This window comes from Pinus tabuliformis, chromosome Q, assembly GCF_031772625.1.
Source record: "Pinus tabuliformis cultivar Carrire ecotype Pingquan chromosome Q, CPIR1, whole genome shotgun sequence".
NCBI classification, from domain to species: Eukaryota; Viridiplantae; Streptophyta; class Pinopsida; order Pinales; family Pinaceae; genus Pinus; species Pinus tabuliformis.
Window position 1 is genome coordinate 305,432,255 of NC_142296.1, and position 19,038 is coordinate 305,451,292.

The 19,038-nt window shown below is 39.8% G+C and overlaps 1 protein-coding gene across 2 annotated transcripts in view; it reads right to left on the reverse strand.

Annotated features, from left to right (window-relative positions):
- Positions 1–10,873: 10,873 nt before the first annotated feature.
- LOC149219421 (uncharacterized) overlaps positions 10,874–19,038 on the reverse strand; it is a 290,102-nt gene continuing 281,937 nt past the window's right edge. For both annotated transcript variants that reach the window (XM_089384365.1, XM_089384364.1), the window contains one exon: positions 10,874–11,114. In XM_089384365.1, coding sequence (XP_089240491.1) covers positions 11,055–11,114 — 60 coding nt within the window. In that variant the 3' untranslated portion in view covers positions 10,874–11,054. The remainder of the gene's footprint in view (positions 11,115–19,038) is intronic.

The following is a 19,038-nucleotide window of genomic DNA, read 5'->3' on the forward strand; positions in this document are numbered from 1 at the left end:
AGGTTCACTGGGTGGCTGCAAAACACATTTTGCGGTACTTGCAGGGGACAGTGGATTATGGTCTGGACTACAGGCAGGGAGATGGAGTGAGATTGGCAGGATACACTGATTCTGATTGGGCAGGTTGTGCTTCTGATAGGAAGAGCACTTCAGGGTGTTGTTTTGGGTTGGGTTCAGCAGTAGTGTCATGGTTCAGCCGGAAGCAGCAGTCAGTAGCACTGAGTTCAGCGGAAGCAGAGTATATGGCAGCCAGTCTAGCTAGTTGTGAGGCTATCTGGCTTCGCAAGATGTTGTTTGGCTTATTTGGTCAGCCGTTGAGACCTTCAATGATTTACTGTGATAATCAGAGTTGCATTAAACTCACGGAGAATCCAGTATTTCATGACAGGTCAAAGCATATCGGGATCAGATATCATTTCATCAGAGACTATGTTCAGAAGGGAGCTGTGAAGCTTGAGTATATTTCCACTGATGAGCAGGTTGCAGATATCCTTACCAAAGCCTTACCACGGGGCAAGCATGTCTACTTCAGAGACAAGATGGGTGTGGTGAGGAACACCTTCCTCGGTAAGAGGGAGTGTTGAAATTTGGTACCGGAGGACAGGTGGTTCCCTTAGGCTTTGATCTTTGGCCTAGAGAAAAGTGTCCAAAAGAATTTAATTTTTCTCCTAAAGTGACTTTATAATTTTATAAAGTTAAATCTAATTTAAAAGTGACTTTAAGTGATAAAGTTATTAAGTCTAATTTTAAAGTGACTTTTATAAAGTCAATGAAAAATTAGAAAGGAAAAGTGACTTTGGAAATAAATGACTAAGTGGGTCTTTATTAAAGTGGGGTGAATTAAAAAATAGAAAGTGAGATTTAAATGAGCATTTAATCTCAACCATTGATCTAAATCTATTTCAGCCATTGGATTTAGAGATCACCCAAAAGTCACTTGGATCACCCAAAAGTCACTTGGAGTTATATTAAAGGAGGAAAAGGAGGAAAAGGTCATTCATTCTTTCATGAGCAGATTGGGAGAAGGAGAGCAAGAGAGCAAGAGAGATTTCTGAGCAGGAAGGAGAAGGAGACAGCAGCTTGGCACACATTCCAAGGCAGCAGTTGAGCAGATTTGTACAGCTAATTCAGCACATAGTGAAAGGCAGATTTTTGCACAAAAATCGAGGAGCAGTTTGCTGATTTTTCTGCACACAAAACGGAGGTCGTACAGCATTTATTGCTGTCCTGTTTGCTGTAATTTCCAGATTGCTGTGAGGCACGGGAAAGGAGATAAGTTGTAAATTTGCTTGCTGATTTTTGCTGAATAATTCTCACTGTAAAAAGACAAATTTCAGAAATAAAGAAGAGCTCTCAAACTGGTTTCCCCAAGAGTTCTAGGGGGTTTTTCCAGGGTCAAGTTGACCAAAAATATCAGTGTTTTAATGTGTTTTAATGGCTGTTTTTAATTGTTGATTTTTAATTCTGCAATTTCCAGCATTCTGAAAAATTTCCAGAATTTGTGTTTTCAGAAATATTTATTTTTTCAGTCTGTTAAATGTATGGTTATGGGAATGGGCATTTAACTACATGGGAGAAATAAGGAGAAACTGAAAACCGGGGTGGGAAAACAGAAATTTTTACATTGACTAGCATTTTTCAAAATCGGCCTTTATAGAATTTGGTAGCCCATTCAAGATTGCCTTCATCGCTTTTGCATTGTACTCCTTGGATTCTTCGTTCATCATGTTATCAATAATCACTGATTCCCATACTTCAACGCCTTGAGCCATTAAGAAATTTCTCATTCTTACCTTCCATACATCAAAGTTTCCATTGAACAATGGAACCTTCCCAATTTGATTGTCTTCAGTTTTCACGATTGAGGAAGAGACATCTTTAGGAGGATTGGAGGCTTTCTTCCTTGGCTTTTCCATTTGTGTTCTAAGGATCAACCTTCAAGTTGTTAGGCTTTGAGTGAAGGTACTGGCTCTAATACCAATTGTTAGAAATACTGAGAGGGGTGTGGTTGAATTAGTGTTTCTTTAAAATTGTTATTTTTACATGTTAGATCACTTATATTTAGAATACAAAATGAATAATAATAGAATATGTACTTTTATTAATTTCTTCTTTACAATAGATCAAGTACAATATATGTGTAGGGCTCCAACCCTAGATGAAGACACCAATCTTCTATCTCCCGGGCTCCAACCTGTATTATGTCAGGCACCAACTTGGACATTCCAAGGCTCCAACCTTGTCAATTTGAGGCACCAACGTTTAGGGCTCCAATCCTATCTCTAATACAGGCTCCAACCTGATTTATTGAGGACTCCTATCCTCTAGGGCTCCAACCCTATCTTCCAAGGCACCAACCTTGTCTCTATGAGGCTCCAACCCTATCTTTGGTACAGGCCCTAACCTGGTCTTCTTTAGGACTCCTATACTCTAGGGCTCCAACCCATGGCTTCAATTCGTCAAGATAGGTATAATAGTTCTTCAAGGCTCCCAATATCTTCTGCAACCATCCCTGAAAATATTCTTCACCTTCAACAATGCCCTTGATCTCCAAAGCACTTAGCTCATCAATGACAACTTTGCCTTCTCAGAAGGTGTCTCCACAACTCGTCATGTTACCCAAACAAAACTTCTTCAAGATCACCTCATGATGGCTTCAATGCATCATGGTCTTCAATGATCTCCACAAATCTTCAATATGTTGCTTCACAAAGTTCTCCAACTCTACCTTATTATGTTCTCAAGAGAAGACTTCAACAAGCTATATTTGTCCAATCCCAATAAATCAACACTTTGACCACGACACCTACGACAACTTCGACCACGACAGCTTCAACCAGGGTAACTATGGCAGCTTCGATGACGGAAAATATGACATCCTCAACCATGGCAACTACGATAGCATCAACCACGGCAACTGCGACAGCTTCGACCACAACAACTTCTATCACAGCAACTACGACAGCTTCAACTATGGCAGCGGCGACCACAAAAACTACGGCAGCTTCAACCACGATAACTACGGTAGCTTGAACGACGAAAACTTCAACTATGGCAGTTGTGACCATGGCAACTACGACAACTTCAACCACGGTAACTACAGCAGCTTTGACCACGGCAACTATGACAGCTTCAACTATGGCAGCTGCGACCATGGTAACTACGGAATCTTCTCTGCTCTTAGCTCGAACCTATGGGAGACTATTTAACCCAAGAACAATTCCAAAAAAATTTCTTCCTTGCTTTTCTAGGCTATGATTTCTTCTCTACCTCTTATCTTGTCTACACTGAAAAATTTGAGCTTGAATGGAAAAATTTAGGTTTATATTTATAGTGGTTTTTCCATATTCTGAAGGGACACATCTCTTTTCGAAGGGTTATGAGCCTACTAGAGTCGGTTTGGACAGTTTGACATTTTTTGACATATGCTGATTTCAAAAATTGATTTCTCTTCAATGATAAGGAATTAGGAGGCAAGTGAGTACTCCTTGGAAAGAGGAAAAAATCCTCTTTAAGATGGTCTAGGTCCCATTGAGAAAAGATGCCTCTAAGGTGGAAAAAAATATTTTTGTTTGTAATTGTATTTAAAAATTATGCATAAAAAGTTTAGGACAACATGAGGAATGTTTGGGACAATGTGGCTTCTTCATTATTGTCAATGTATGAGTGTGTCATTATGTAAGAGTGTTGCATTTATGTCATCACGAGCGTATCAAATAATGAGTGTATCGTTCAGTGTCATCATATAATTGTGCAGTGATATGTCATAGTCTTGTCTACCTCTTGTCTTGTCTCCACTGAAAATTTGAGCTTGAATGGATGAATTTAGGTTTATATTTATAGTGATTTTTCCATATTCTGAAGGGACGCATCTCTTTTCCAAGGGTTATGAGCCTACTCAAGTTGGCTTGGACAGTTTGACAATTTTTGACATATGCTGATTTCAAAAATTGATTTCTCTTCAACGGTAAGGAATTAGGAGGCAAGTGAGTACTCCTTGGAAAGAGGAAAAAATCCTCTTTAAGATGGTCTAGGTCCCATTGAGAAAAGATGCCTCTAAGGTGGGAAAAAATATTTTTGTTTGTAACTGTCCTTAAAATTTATGCATAAAAATTTTAAGACAACATGAGGACAACGTGGCTTCTTCATTGTTATCAATATATGAGTGTGTCATCATGTAGGAGTGTTGCATTTATGTCATGACGAGCATATCCAATAATGAGTGTATCATCCCGTGTTATCATATAATTGTGCAGTGATATGTCATAGTGCAGCATCATTAGAAAAGTTCTAAGGTAGTCCTCCATATGTCATCAAGGGATCATCCTATGTCATCATATAATGGTGCAGTGATATGTCATAGTGAAACATCATTAGGAAAGTTCTAAGGTAGTCCTCCATATCTCATCAAAGGTTAAGGTCTAGATCATCAAGGTACATGCAACATTATATTTAAGTCAAGAACTTCTTAGGACTTCTCCATTAGTGGCTTGACATCTTCGTGGCTTGACATCTTCATTGATGACATCCTTATCAAACAACTTTTATTACATCATCATCTAAAACCAGGCATCTCAAGAATATTTTCCATCCCAATAATACCATATTGACATCAATGACAACCTTTGATTAATAGTGGAAATTCAACAGTCCTCACAAACACATTTGTAAACAGTGATTTGGATAAGGTCTTATTCAAGGTTGTTCCCTTCAAGCCAGCTTTGATACCATGTTGATTTTTTTAAGAATCTCCTATGCTAGTAATTACTTCTTATGGTTTACCTCGGTTAATTCTTCTATCATTCATTATTCATCATGCTGCATTCATTATTCGTCATAAACCAATTACACAAAGGATATCAACATTCAAATAAAGTGTTAGTGGGATCATGAAGAGGCAACCACACAAGAACACAACATTTTACCCTGGGAAAACCCCAGCAATCCTTTCCTTATAGGATCAATTCAACAACAAAGACATCAAAGTCAAGACAGAGACAAACTGACCAGCAATATGACAAGTCAAGCTTCCACTAAGAAGCTAAGTCACCCTCCACAAATAGTTGCTTGAAGGCTCAGTCTGTTGATTTGGGGTAGCATCGGATGTGTTCTAGCCACAATAATGGGTGGAGAGGCTAAGGCACATGAGATCTCCAATACCCAGAAAGGGTTTGGGCAAATTCTAAACAGTTTGGGAGATATTAAAATAATTAATATTTTTAATGGAGTTCCTAAGTCTAAACTTAGGGAAAATAAAATATTAATGTGAATTAATACAAAACTGTGTTAGAATGGTCCAAAAGTCATGGATCAAGCTAGATCTAATCTTAGCCGTTGATTAGGGACTTAATCTCGGCCGTTGATTTGTCAACGAGAAAAGTATAAGAGGAGGCTTGAGGGTCACTTGGAGAACACACCAAAAGATCAAGATTTCGACTTTTTGGGGCTGAGTTTGCTGAGCAAGTTGAAAGGGTGATCAGAGTTGCAGCTGAGGGGCAATGAATACAGAAGCAGAGAGGCAGAGATAACACCAAGAGGATCAGCACAGTAGCCGGAGAGAGGGACGCAGAAGCAGTGAAGGGTTCACGCAGAACCAGCCAGGAGTTGCGCAATGCCTCAGAGGGCCAGCATCGGTGACACAGAAGGCCAGAGGGTTGACGCAATGCCTCCAGAGGCTGACACGGGCCAAGCCGGAGTGACTCTGGGCTAACGCTGGGCCAGAGAGAGGCTGACACAGTCCCTAGAGGCTGACGATGGGGTTTCGTGGGGTGAATTGGAGCTGTGAAGCTGTCGAAGTGTTTATCCGGGGTTTCAGCTGGAATATCTGAATCCGAGTAGAGAGGTACTACTACCGAGATTTTTCTTTGTTGGGTGAGCCGGATTTGGCACCCAGATTATATTCTGAAACTGCTTAATATATCAAACCCTCAGAGAGATGCACCGGTTTTCCCGCATTGGGTTTTTCTGGGAACATTAGTCCAAAAACAACAGTGTCACTTGTGTGCTTGTTTCTATTTCCTTTAGTTGATGATCTGTAATGTGTTGAGCATGCATTTGTATTTATTTCCAGTATTTACATGGTAAATAACTTGTTAATTAACAAAACAAGTAGGTAGAAATAAATTAGTAAAGTGCATGAAGGGTTTCTATCATGCCAGACTTAGAAATTCCAACATGGTATCAGAGCATGGTTGTAGATCACAGGAGAACTAAGGACATCAGCCGAAAAGAGCAGCAACAGCAGAAAATAGTTGAACCGAGAGATAGAAGTTGTTCCTAGCAGAGTAGCAGCAAGGAAGGGGTGACGCAGTGCCTGCGTCATCAAGATTGAGCCAGGAAGAGGCAACGCAGAGGCTGAGGGAGGCAAAGGCAGGCTCACGTAGAGCCACACAGAGGCCAGGAGGGCTGACGTAGTTGGCTGAGGAGGCTGATTTGTCGGTGCCAGGATTGCGCAGAGCCTAGGAGCTCTAACCTTCAGTTTGTTGGGGGTTTAGGAGGTTGTGGGTAAGTTGCAGAGAAGAGTTGGTGGGGAACTGTAGTCAAAACAGTACCTAATAGGGCAATGCCAAGGTAGAGAGAGTTGCTGCCAAGGTGGATTTCTGGCCAAGGAATCCATATTAGTGTTGCAGTTGCACAAACGATTGGAGAGGGGCATCTCGACATTGGCAGAAGGGTTTCCAAGAGGGAAATCGAGGCTCAGAGGAGTCATACCGAGAACTTCCAGGAGGGAAGTAGAGGAGCAGCGAAATGGCACTACATAGAGTAAGAGACTAGGACAGACTGGACGGAGCCTCAAACTTCGTAGTCTGGAAGGCCAGAATCTTATCCGTACTAGACAAGAATCGTGTCAAGCACTTCGCCTTGAGGACAATAGCTATCTTAGTTGATCCGGTTGATAACGGCAGGTACGAGGATGCAATGACGAGGGCTAAGAGTATCATCCTTGACGAGGTCAAGGATCATATAGTACCACATATTGCTGAGAAGAACACGGCACAGGAGATGTGGGAGGCCCTAACCAAGTTGTATCGGCATACTTTCATCCAGAGGAAGATGCTACTAGAAAATTAGTTGTGATCATACTAGATGCAGAAGGGAGAACAGATCGACCCATTCCTTAGTCGATTGAAGGAGATCCGGGATCAGTTGACTTCCATAGGGGCAACGTCGGATCCAGAATTGATGGTGAGAACAACCCTGAATGCAGTCTCAGAAGACTGGGAGGTGTTTGCCCAGAGCATATTGGGTAGGGCGACCCTTCCAGATTGGGAGGAAATGTGGGCTGCTCTTCGCCAAAAAGACATCAGAAGGCTAAGCAAAGCGGGAAGCAGCAGTAAGGGGATCAGAATCAAGAAGGAGGAGGAGGAAGATGTTGCCCTAGCATCTGAGGGAAAGCAGGAGAAACGAAAAAAGGACCTCTCCAAGGTCAAATGCTTCCACTGTGGGGAGCTGGTTCATTATGCGACCCAGTGTCCAAGGAAGAAGAGTAAGGGAGAGGCCTCTGAGACCAAGGCAGCACCAGCAAGGGCAGAGAAGGAAGTGGAGGCAAACGATGAGTGTGCCATGTGTGCTCATGTGCCACTTCAGAGGAAGTGGGGAGACATCAAGTTGTAGTCAGGCAGACTATACGCGATGAGCGGCAGGATCCTCGAGGTACCCAGCCTCTTGGATTAGACCTTGCTACGGGAGCCCCGAAGAGGAGTAGCAGTACTAGCAATGTTAGTAGAGACGAATGCGAATGGAGCGACAGAGGGAGCTACAGTGCAGGATTCCCAGGACAACGTGAGGCTAGCAAGCTACAACAGAGCGAGAGGCACGGGAGTATTGCACTAGTGTAGGATGGCACAGAGAGGTGTGCAACGGTGAGAGATGCATGGAGTTGTTGCATCAATGCAGAAGTCAGAGAGAGAGCACTTGTCAGCGACAGAGGGAGTTTCAGCATCGAGGGTGTCTCTAACCTAACAGAGATGTCAGAGTTGGGAGATCAGTTACTTACTTCTCAGTAACTGAGTTGCAGTGCAGTAGTTAGCAATGGTAGTGTTATGGGCACCACGATGCATCATGATGAGAGGGGTTGCAGTGCAAATGCAGCAGTGGCAGTGGCAGGGCCATGGGCAGCAGCACGGATGCAGCAGTGGCAGTGGCAAGGCCATGGGTAGCAGTACAGGCTGCAACAGTGCAGAGGATGTTGGGCAGCAGACCTAGCATCGGCACAAGAACCGATGTCGGATGATCAGAGTAATGCTTAGTGAGGAGTATTACTAGAGCATAGTCCTCACTAAGAGGGACTATTGATTTGGGGTAGCATCGGATGTGCTCTAGCCACGAAAATTGGTGAAGAGGCTAAGGCACATGAGATCTCCAATACCCAAAAAGGGTTTGGGCAGACTCTAAACAGATTGGGAGACATTAAATAATTAATATTTTTAATGGGGTCCCTAAGTCTAAACTTAGGGAAAATAAAATATTAATGTGAATTAATATAAAACTGTGTTAGAATGGTCCAAAAGTCATGGATCAATCCAGATCTAATCTTAGCCGTTGATTAAGGACTTAATCTCAATTGTTGATTTGTCAACGAGAAAAGTATAAGAGGAGGCTTGAGGTTCACTTGGAGAACACACCAAGAGATCAAGATTTCGACTTTCTGGGGTTGAGTTTGCTGAGAAAGTTGAAAGGGTGATCAGAGATGCAACTAAGGGGCAGTGAATACAGAAGCAGAGAGGCAGAGATAGCATCGGAAGGATTAGCGGAGTAGTCAGAGAGAGGGACGTAGAAGCAGCGAAGGGTTCACGCAGAGGCAGCCAGGAGCTGCACAGTGCCTCAGAGGGCCAACGTGGGTGACACAGAGGGCCAGAGGGCTGACGCAGTGCCTCCAGAGGCTGACACAGGCCAAGCCGGAGTGACGTTGGGCTAACGTTGGGCCAGAGAGAGGTTGATGCAGTCCCTAGAGGCTGACGCTGGGGTTTCGTGCGGCGGATTAGAGCTGTGAAGTTGCCAGAGTGTTTATCCGATGTTTCAGCCGGAATATCTGCTTCCAAGTAGAGAGGTACTACTGTTGAGATTTTTCTCTGTTGGGTGAGCCGGATTTGGCACCCAAATTGTATTCTGAAACTGCTTAATAAATCAAACCCTCAGATAACTGCACCGATTTTCCCGCATTGGGTTTTTCCGAGGACATTAGTCCAAAAACAATGGTGTCACTTATGTGCTTGTTTCTATTTCCTTCAGTTGATGATCTGTAATGTGTTGAGCATGCATTTGTAATTATTTCCAGTATTTACATGGTAAATAACTTGTTAATTAATACAAGAAGTAGGTAGGAATAAATCAGTAAAGTGCATGAAGGGTTTCTAATGTGTCAGACTTAGAAATTCCAACCCAGTCAAACTTGGTCAAGGTCTGTAATCAAGTCTGCAATTTAGGCCTCTCTTTCACACGTGTAAAGTCTTCTCTCTCCTTGGACTTCCTTATAGCCTTCAGCGTTCTTCTCCTATTTTTCTTGATGAGATGAGATGTGAATTGCATAATGAGGGAGATCAAGTGTCTTTCTTTGGGGGTCGAATAAGTGCATCTTTAGGGTTGAGCCGACTTGACAGGGAGGAGGACTGACTTGGTCTTCTTGTGGAGCCATGATACATTATACAAATTCAAATTTTCTTTTGGATGATCTTGAAGAACAAACCTTGTAATGTTCTTGGACAAATACAAATAATATAATTTTCTTTTGAGCATGAAGAACAAGCTTATAAATAAATACATGAATATATGCATTATGAAGACCAACCATAGTTACAGAATTTAACATATTTGACTTGAGTTATCTAGCCAACTACATCTACTGACACATGGTTTCTCCAAGAACATTTGAGAATGGAAAAAAGAGTGCTACAATATGTGAAAGGAACATTAGATTTTCGCATTCTACATCGAAAACACAAAGAACCTAGGTTCTATGATTATCCAAATTGAGATTGGACAAGGTAAGTGGATAATAGGAAATACACATCAAGATATATTTTCAATCTTGATGTTGAAGTAGTTATGTGGACTAGCCAGAAACAACATGTTGTTTCCCTTTCATTCACTAAAACAAAATGTCAAGCGAGAGAGAAAGGAGCATGTCAAGCATTTTAGCTCAAACGAATACTTGGAGATATGAAGAGCAAACAAAACAAGCCTACTCTATTGTACTATGATAACTAGAGATTTCTCAATTTGGAAAAGAGTCTAGTGTTCCACAAGCATACCACGCATGTTGACATTCATTATCACTTCATTCAAGAGATTGCAGAAGATGGAGTAATTGAGTTGCAATGTTGTTTTATAGACAATTGTATTGTAGAAATTTTCCCCAATTCTTTGGGTCTAGAAAATTTATAAAATCAAGAGACAAACATGGTCTATTTTCTATATTGACCATTAAGGGAAGGTGTTGGAATATAAAGGCCATCTAGACTATAGACTTGGGCATATTAATAAAATCAACTTTTTAACTCCAAGTTCCCTTATGTTTGAATGTTGTATGAATGACTTAAAGTACACCTAAGTCATTTTAGGGTTTACGCAATTAAGGTTTGTGTAGTTAGGGTCTATGTTATCTCAAATTTATTAATAAAGGGTTGTTCTCTTTGTTTATATCTACAAATCATTTTCTCTTTTGGTTCTCTGTGTTCTAGGTTTCTTTGTGTGTTTGATTTTCATAATGTATTATGATATGCAAGCTTGATTAATTATTAGAATGAGGATAAAACAAAAATGTATATAAAATGTTCTAATTCTAGATAATTGAGATCCTATGCAATTTATACAACAAATGGCACATTAATTACTATCATTATTATATGTACACAATGTTTGCAAAACATGCACATTTAGGGAATAAGGCATATACTACCATTCTCTAGATTAATACAAATTAGCATTCCCTCTTAGGAAGGACATCCTTTCTTATAAGAAGAATGTGCAACAAGATTGTGGGTTGATGTCAATCATTTATCTCTCAGACAATAGAGTTGCATTAGCACAGCAATCACATATTGTTGTCTCCAAAGTTAATCATAAATCTGACAAACACTAGAGAATTGTTGAATCGCATTATGATATTGGGTACCCTGCATATTCATATAGTTATGCCAAATTAGTCTCAACTCATCAACACAATATACGAATAATAAAAAGTGGTAAACATTTTAATAAGGTTACAATTAAAAAAAAATATCCATGCATATCTATAATCAATCAATAATATGAGATCATATCAAGAAATTAGCAACTACTATATGTAAAGGGTCTTGGAAGTTATTCCTACATTTATGCAACAACATTGTTAAATGAAATTTGTTTTCAAGAGATTGGATGACATATAAACTTGCATTTTTTTAGGAGTACTCAAGATGTAGGGTTCAATTCTACATTGAAAGTGGCACATGACACAATAGTTCTTCACTACTTGTAGCCCAAACGATTAGTTCAATCAATTGTTGCCAATGTTGCTAGACATTTGGCTACTTCTATACCAACAAGTTTCTAGTATGAATCCCCCTAGATTAGGCACAATGGTTTACATTCATAGATTTACTAGGGATGTCACCGAAAGGTTTCTCTATAAGGTTTTCATTGGAAAACAAAAATGTTTGCTCTACTTGTGTAATAGTTCTTCACAACTGAGACATGAAAACTTCACAAGTGGAAAGGATCATACATGCATGTTGATGACAATAGAGAACAAATACAACTTGCCACAAGAGGTAAGGATCAAACAACTCCTATTGTATGTTGATCTTCCCACCTTGATCCTCAAGAATCAAGTGGTAGAACACTTGCATCCTGACAATAGATACCACTTGCCATAAATGGCAAGGATCAGACACGTCTCAAATCTCCTTACCCATTGGCCAGATGGGTGGTAATCCCAACAAGCCCAGCATGCGAGTACGATGCATATTGGGGTATACTCGGTCAAGTCCCGGACTTAAAAGTAGGAAACATATATCACTTTCCATAGGTAGCAAGGATCAGACATGCCTCTAGAACAGATACAACTTGCCATCAGTGGCAAGGATCAGACATCCCTCCAATGACAATAGGAGAGTAGGGGACAGATACAACTTGTCACAAGTGGGAAGCATTAGACACACCCTTGCACCCTCAACCCCAGGAGCCCCCCAGCTCCATTCCCCACCTCAGAGCTCCAAAGATAAGGGGGGGAAGAGCATAGCTCAGTGTTATCGATCAGTTGTGATCCCTTCTAGAAGGGATACTTTCTCCACAATTCCAGGTTTCTCTCGGAAGAATGTCAGCAACCTACTCACTAGACGAGATGTGTTGGAGCCTCACTACTCCTCTTTGAACCATATCCCAGATAGAGTGATATCTAATCTCAATGTGTTTTGACCTATCATGGGACACAAGATTCTCTTAAAGTCGTGTCCAAAACATGCTCAAACAACTCTCCAAAGAGATTTCTCAACCACACTGCGTTGGAGCTAGCCATGCTAGAAGCAATGTACTCTACCTTTGTTGTACTCAAAGAAATAGACTTTTATTTTTGGCTCATCTCAGAAATCATGACAGACCCCAAGCTAAAGAAGCACCCAGATGTGCTCTTCCTATCAACAACATTTTCAGCCCAATCGGCATCAATGTATCCGTGAATTTCAATAGTGTATCTCAGTCTATGATTAATAGTTTCATGTAGATATCTCAGCACATGTTTGGCAACAACCCAATATACATGTGCAGGCTCTATCTGGCTCAGAGTACACAATGTAATACAAGAATCCATTTGACTGCTAACTCATCATAGGATCCATCACATCTAAATCCAAAGAGGAGCATCTCAACTTCTTCAGTGTAGTTCATCATGCCAAGTCTCTGACAACAAACTTCCCTTCACAAGGAAGTCCTCATCATATCTTTGTTACATAAACCTCCCTTCACCAGACCACAGAGGTCAACTCTCTCATGGGACACAAGATTCTCTTAAAGTTGTGTCCAAAACCTGCTCAAACAACTCTCCAAAGAGATTTCTCAACCACACTGCATTGGAGCTAGCCATGCTAGAAGCAATGTACTCTACCTTTGTTGTACTCAAAGAAATAGACTTTTATTTTTGGCTCGTCTCCGAAATCATGAGAGACCCCAAGCTAAAGAAGCACCCAGATGTGCTCTTCCTATCAACAACATTTTCAACCCAATCAACATCAGTGTATCCATGAAGTCCGATAGTGTATCTTAGTCTATGATTAATAGTTTCATGTAGATATTCCAGCGCATGTTTGGCAACAACCCAATATACATGTTTAGGCTCTATCTGGCTCAGAGTACACAATGTAATGCAAGAATCCATTTGACTGCTAACTCATCATAGGATCCATCACATCTAAATCCAAAGAGGAGCATCTCAACTTCTTCATTGTAGTTCATCATGCCAAGTCTCTGACAACAGACTTCCCTTCACAAAGAAGTCCTCATCATCTCTTTGTTACATAAACTTCCCTTCACCAGAGCACAGAGGTCAACTCTCTCTGGGACTTAAACCTTGAAGAGGTTCGAGTCCACATTAGATAATCATTAATCCAAGAATGTCAAGCCCATGGGACTTGCTTGAGTCCATATGTGGATTTCTTCAATCTGCAATCATGATGAGTCTCTTCCTCAAGTGCCTCAAAGCTTTGAGGTAGCTCTAAGTATGTTTCTTCCTTTAGTACATGATAGAGGAAGCTCACTTCACATACATCTGATAATAGTACATCTGGAAATAGGTGCCAGGAACTTATCACATTCCTCTCCTGCTAAGATCATCTTCCTTATCACAATTTAACTTAAAATCGTGGAAGCATCTGGCACTACAACATCTTTGTCATCTATAATGGACCTTCCATGAAAGGCATATTGCTCTTAGCAACTTCATAGAAAATCTCATTAGACTAGTACATGGTCTACTCCCTCTGAATGGGAAGCCTCTTTTAGTTATAATCATGAAGCTGGGAGACTACAATTCTTCCTTTAGGCTATGGGCTCATTTCCATTGCCACTCTAATCATGGGATGGCTCTACATCCTCCTCGATCTCAAGACTTGATCGTACATCCATCTATCTAATGTACTTGTTCACCCCATAACAAGAGCAAGAGCAATAACAGCAAAGTCAATAAACATAATGAAAGTGTACCTAATAATAAGGCAGGATTGTATTTCTTCTCTAAATATGGGAGTGGCTTCCTCATCTTCCTACACTAGCTCCCTCTTGGGGATAACTCTCCCTGTATTCCTCTACATCTATTGATCCTCAAGATGGATCACATCTTCATCCAAGAAGTTAGTGGAAGAAAAAATTAATACTAATGCAAGAAGAATAAACAGTAGTGTGAAACGATAAATCTAAACAAGAGTAGTGTCATAAAGAAATAAGTCTTGAAAGTACTTATCTTAAATGAGTATTGTAGGAAGCTATCAACTCCCTCTTGATCTTGCCTCCATGAGTCACCACTGTCTATCAACCATATGTCAATGTTGTCTTCAGAAGAAATGCATCCTCTTGAGCACAACCTGTATTCTCATTCCATATTCTTCAAAGTTTCGTTATCACTGTACAAGATGATCACTTGGATTGCATCATGCCATCTCTTATTGGGAGGCTACCCCATCTAGGGTTATACACTTAATCCATCACAAGTACTTGAATAACTCAATAGCTTCTCATTGATCATAATCACACTAGGGTTTCAATATTGCAGAACCCCAGCCTTTACCATATACAGGCCCCTCATAAGGTTCCTTTCAAACCCTAACCATTATTGCAAGAACAAGGGCCCCCCTAAGGTTTCCTTCAAATCCTAGCATTCTTTAGGGTCTCTACTATCTTCATCCCTTGATTTCTCAAGAAATCCATCATAGGTGTCTACATGGGGTGATTTCAATGACTTTTCTTCAGCGCAGCTCTGATATCATGTTAACTTTTAGGGCTATATTGTTCTCTATCGTAGATAATTGCAATTTTAAACTTTTTCAACAATTACACATTACATTCACCCTCATTGACATTATACCACCATTAGAAATTATGTAGAGAGAACAACATCAACAATGCAATGGAACAATAATGAACAATATAAGACAAGCATACACAATAGAGACACCAAGATTTAGGTCAAAGACCTGGGACAAAACACCACAAGGGGGAAAGCCCAACCAAATTCTTATTCTTAGATATTCATCAAATGTTCAATTGAGATACAATGTATAAATATCATAAGACAAGAGTCTTTCATCATCAATTACATCAACGGACATGTACATTAGAGAGGCAAGCACAATCCTCCATATCACACTGTCATAAGAGCACGGTATACATTATTGTCATTATCATAAAGGTGTTAACTTTCCATTGTTCTATGTTGTTACAATCACTTTAGCTCAATCTTTTCAAAACAATTTAATCTTCCAATGATCAAAAGAAGTTATAAATAGAACAATAAGAGACGATCAAGAGCAATAACAAGAGACACCAAATTTGGTCAAAGCCCAGGGAAAAACCCTTTCAAATTCTTCTTCTTATTAAATTGTCATGAAATGTTCAGCAAAAAGAGTACAATGATACAATTCACCAATCAAGAGTCAAAAGTCAACAACGTTTACTTTCCAACAAACCAATATCCAAAATCTAAGAGGTGAGCCCAAAAGTCAAATCTAGACCAATTGTCCAATCTGCAATTTTGGTCAAAGTCAATAGCAGTCAAAGATGCCCTAACCAACCCAAAAGTCAATGGTCAAACACCTCCAAAAGAGATCGATCAACTACCCAAAAATGCGGCCTGGAAATCTAGTTAAAATGAGTTCAAAACAGTCCCAAACAACTTAGTCAAACCGACTCAATGGAGAGAGAGTCAACTATCAAATCTGCGGTCAATGTCAATGGTCAACTACAGTCAAAGTGCCCAAAAAATCTCGATCTTTGTGCCAAAGAATTCGGCCTCCAAAAAAGTCCAAAATGCCAATTCAAACCAAGTCAAACTATGCCCAATCTCTAAAAAGTCAATGTTGGTCAAAGGCTAGTCAAGAACAAATTTCAGCGCTCTTGAAATTCTCTCTCCTACTCACACGTGTGAAAAGAAGACTTGCAATTTCAGATTATACGAACCTCCAAGAGAGGAAGAAGATGTGTGAGTGATGTGTGTCCAAATGAGGATGACTTAACTTGTATTTATATGTGATCTTGGAGACCCAATTTGTCCTTTAGGTCGCCCTGTACTTTTGTGCACGTGAGGGTTTTCACATTAAAAATATATTTTTCCTTGACCAAATTAAATTCTTCCAAGGGCAAAGAGGGACTTCTCCGGATGAGGAAGGTTATCCAAATGAAGGAATTTATCACTGAGCTGCCAAATTAACAAGAGGTTCTACCATCACTATCATATCATCATCATAGAGACAAGTCATAGATCAGTGTGCCACTACCATACACCAAAGGTCACTACCATATCAAAGGTTGTTGCCATAATAGATTCCTACCCTATCAAGGTTATTGTCATTGAGAGTATTGTGGACATACTGTTATCACTTATCCTCAACTATGTTATCAAGGTCATTGTTATTGTTATATGCTCTAAGTCACTATCATATAGGTCACTGTTGCACATCTAAGTTACTCACATGTCACATCAAGGTTCACTCGGCCATATATCTTCACAGCCATATCAAAGGTCACTCTATCATGTAAAGGTCATTATTGTCATGTCTTCTATTGTCGCTGCGACAAACACCCTCCAAAATTTTGCCTACACATAAAATTTGGAGCCTCATTGTGATCTTACGATCTGTCGTTCCAAGCTGCTCATAGTCGCTTCATGATTGGTTGATGTTTTTGAGTGTTCAAGCCTCCTTAGATTTTAACTATAGAAACAACTTTCTAGAAATAGAACCTATGCAGTCTCTGGAAATAGTGATTGTGCAGTGTTCAATGGAAGGCAATGTGCAACTCCTAAACATTGTGCAGACCCTCAAGACAATGCACTGTGAAATCCCTATGGACAGTCAATGCGCAATTTCAGTTGATGATCTCCCTCACTCTTAGCTGTAAGTGTACCATCATCCCAGTGAGTCTTCTCAACTGTCGATTTTGTGTTCTTTTGCTTTCATAAGTCTCAATGATAAAAACCTTACCTCTCAGACCTGTGCACTTTGCTCATCTTAAGAACAACCTCCTCCACCTACACATCGAACAACCTTGTAGTCTAGACCATCAATCTCGCTGCTTAGCCTTGGCAACTATGTAGTTCATGGTTCCTTTGTTAAGAAATCTAGGTCAGCTACATTAAGTGATTTCTCTTACTTTGATAATTGTGTGTGATGCATTTGTACTTAACTTGATTAGCTTCTTCTTATAATTGATTATTATTAGTGTTCTTTATCATCAAACAACTACCAAACAATAAAATCAAAGAGACAATAGAACACAAGATGTAGGTGATTAGCCAGGGCCAAAACCTCTCCAACTGAGAAGAAAACCCACAAGAATTCTTCTCTTCTTATAGAATTTCAATTGACGAATTCCAAGACCTATGACCCTTGACCAAGACCCACCAAGACCAAGTCAAACCTTGATTCCAACAACTTTTGCAATTTCGACTTGCCCAGCAGATTTCTGGAACTTCGACTTGCCCAGCAGATTTCTGGAACTTCGACTTGTCCAACACATTCTTTTACAACTTCAATATGCCCAGCAATCTCTTCTACAACTTCGACCTGCCTAACGAATTCTTTTGCCTAGCAAATGTATAAACCCTAACAAGAGAGAGAGGCCCAAAAACTTCGATCTAGTTCTTCTCCTTCCTTTTCGTCCTTTTTCCAACTTCTATCTTGAAAATATTTAACTTGCTTGAGTGAGTCACTATGAGGTTGAGTTCCTTCTTATTTATAGGCGTGTGATGGGTACAAATTGCTCTCTTTAGGCTGACTTGATCTTTGTGCCATGACGAGGTCTTCAAGGGTATTTTTTACTCTAGCTTGACTTAAATAAATGTTCTTTACAATATGTAACATGCCCAAATGGTTCTTCAATACATGACAATGGCTTAATTGACTTTATGACAAACCTAAAAGCCCTCAATGGGTGCTTGACCTAAAAGTAAATTTCCCTTGAGCATGAAACCCGTGCCTCAAGAAGAATAATAAATTTATTTTTCTCTTTTCATTAAATACATAAAATCATGATTACTTATGCCATTATGAACACTGAAACTAGTTACATATTTCAACGCTCCCTCTTAACTAAGGAGGTATTCACAATCCATACAAGGTACTTGGACATTCTCAATCTGAAGAATTCTCATAAGAAGAGTCAGATTGGTAACCCATTTGTATAGCATCATATCATCCAACTCTACAAATGTATAGCAATCCACCTTGAATACTTCAAACTATGAAGTATTTATACAAAAAGAATTTACAAAATATCTCAAACTGCATTGAGAACTAATCTAGAAAAAAGAAATATCTTCATGCAAGAAGATAGAGACAGCTATTGAACTACTATTTTTTGTCCCTATTATTTAGGTCTCGTTGTCTTTTAGTTTTCAATCTTTTGCCCTTTAAGTTGCTTGGTTGTTTGGTCTTCACGTTGGATGTCATATTTACTTATGACCTTTCATCTGATACTCTTTGACCTTGCTAACCTGTCAATATCCTTTTACTGTGCTCTTTTACTTTTTACTGTACATTTATATTTTTATTGTGTATTTCCTACAGTAAATCATTGAGTTTTTGCCATGTCTTAGCATCTGGTAATAGGGTATTGAACATTTTTCGGTATATCTCATCTGCCTCTATTGTTAGGAAACTAGCTCACAAAAAGATAGAAAAGAAATATCAATGCCTTAGAATTCAGCCTCTTCGAGGGGGCAACCTCCTTTACATTACACAAATGAACAATTCTTGGATGATACAAATGACTAAACCTCCCTTCTATATATAGGAGTCTAAGGGGTCACAATATAATCAAGCCGACATAACAATAATAACATAAGGGCACAAAAAT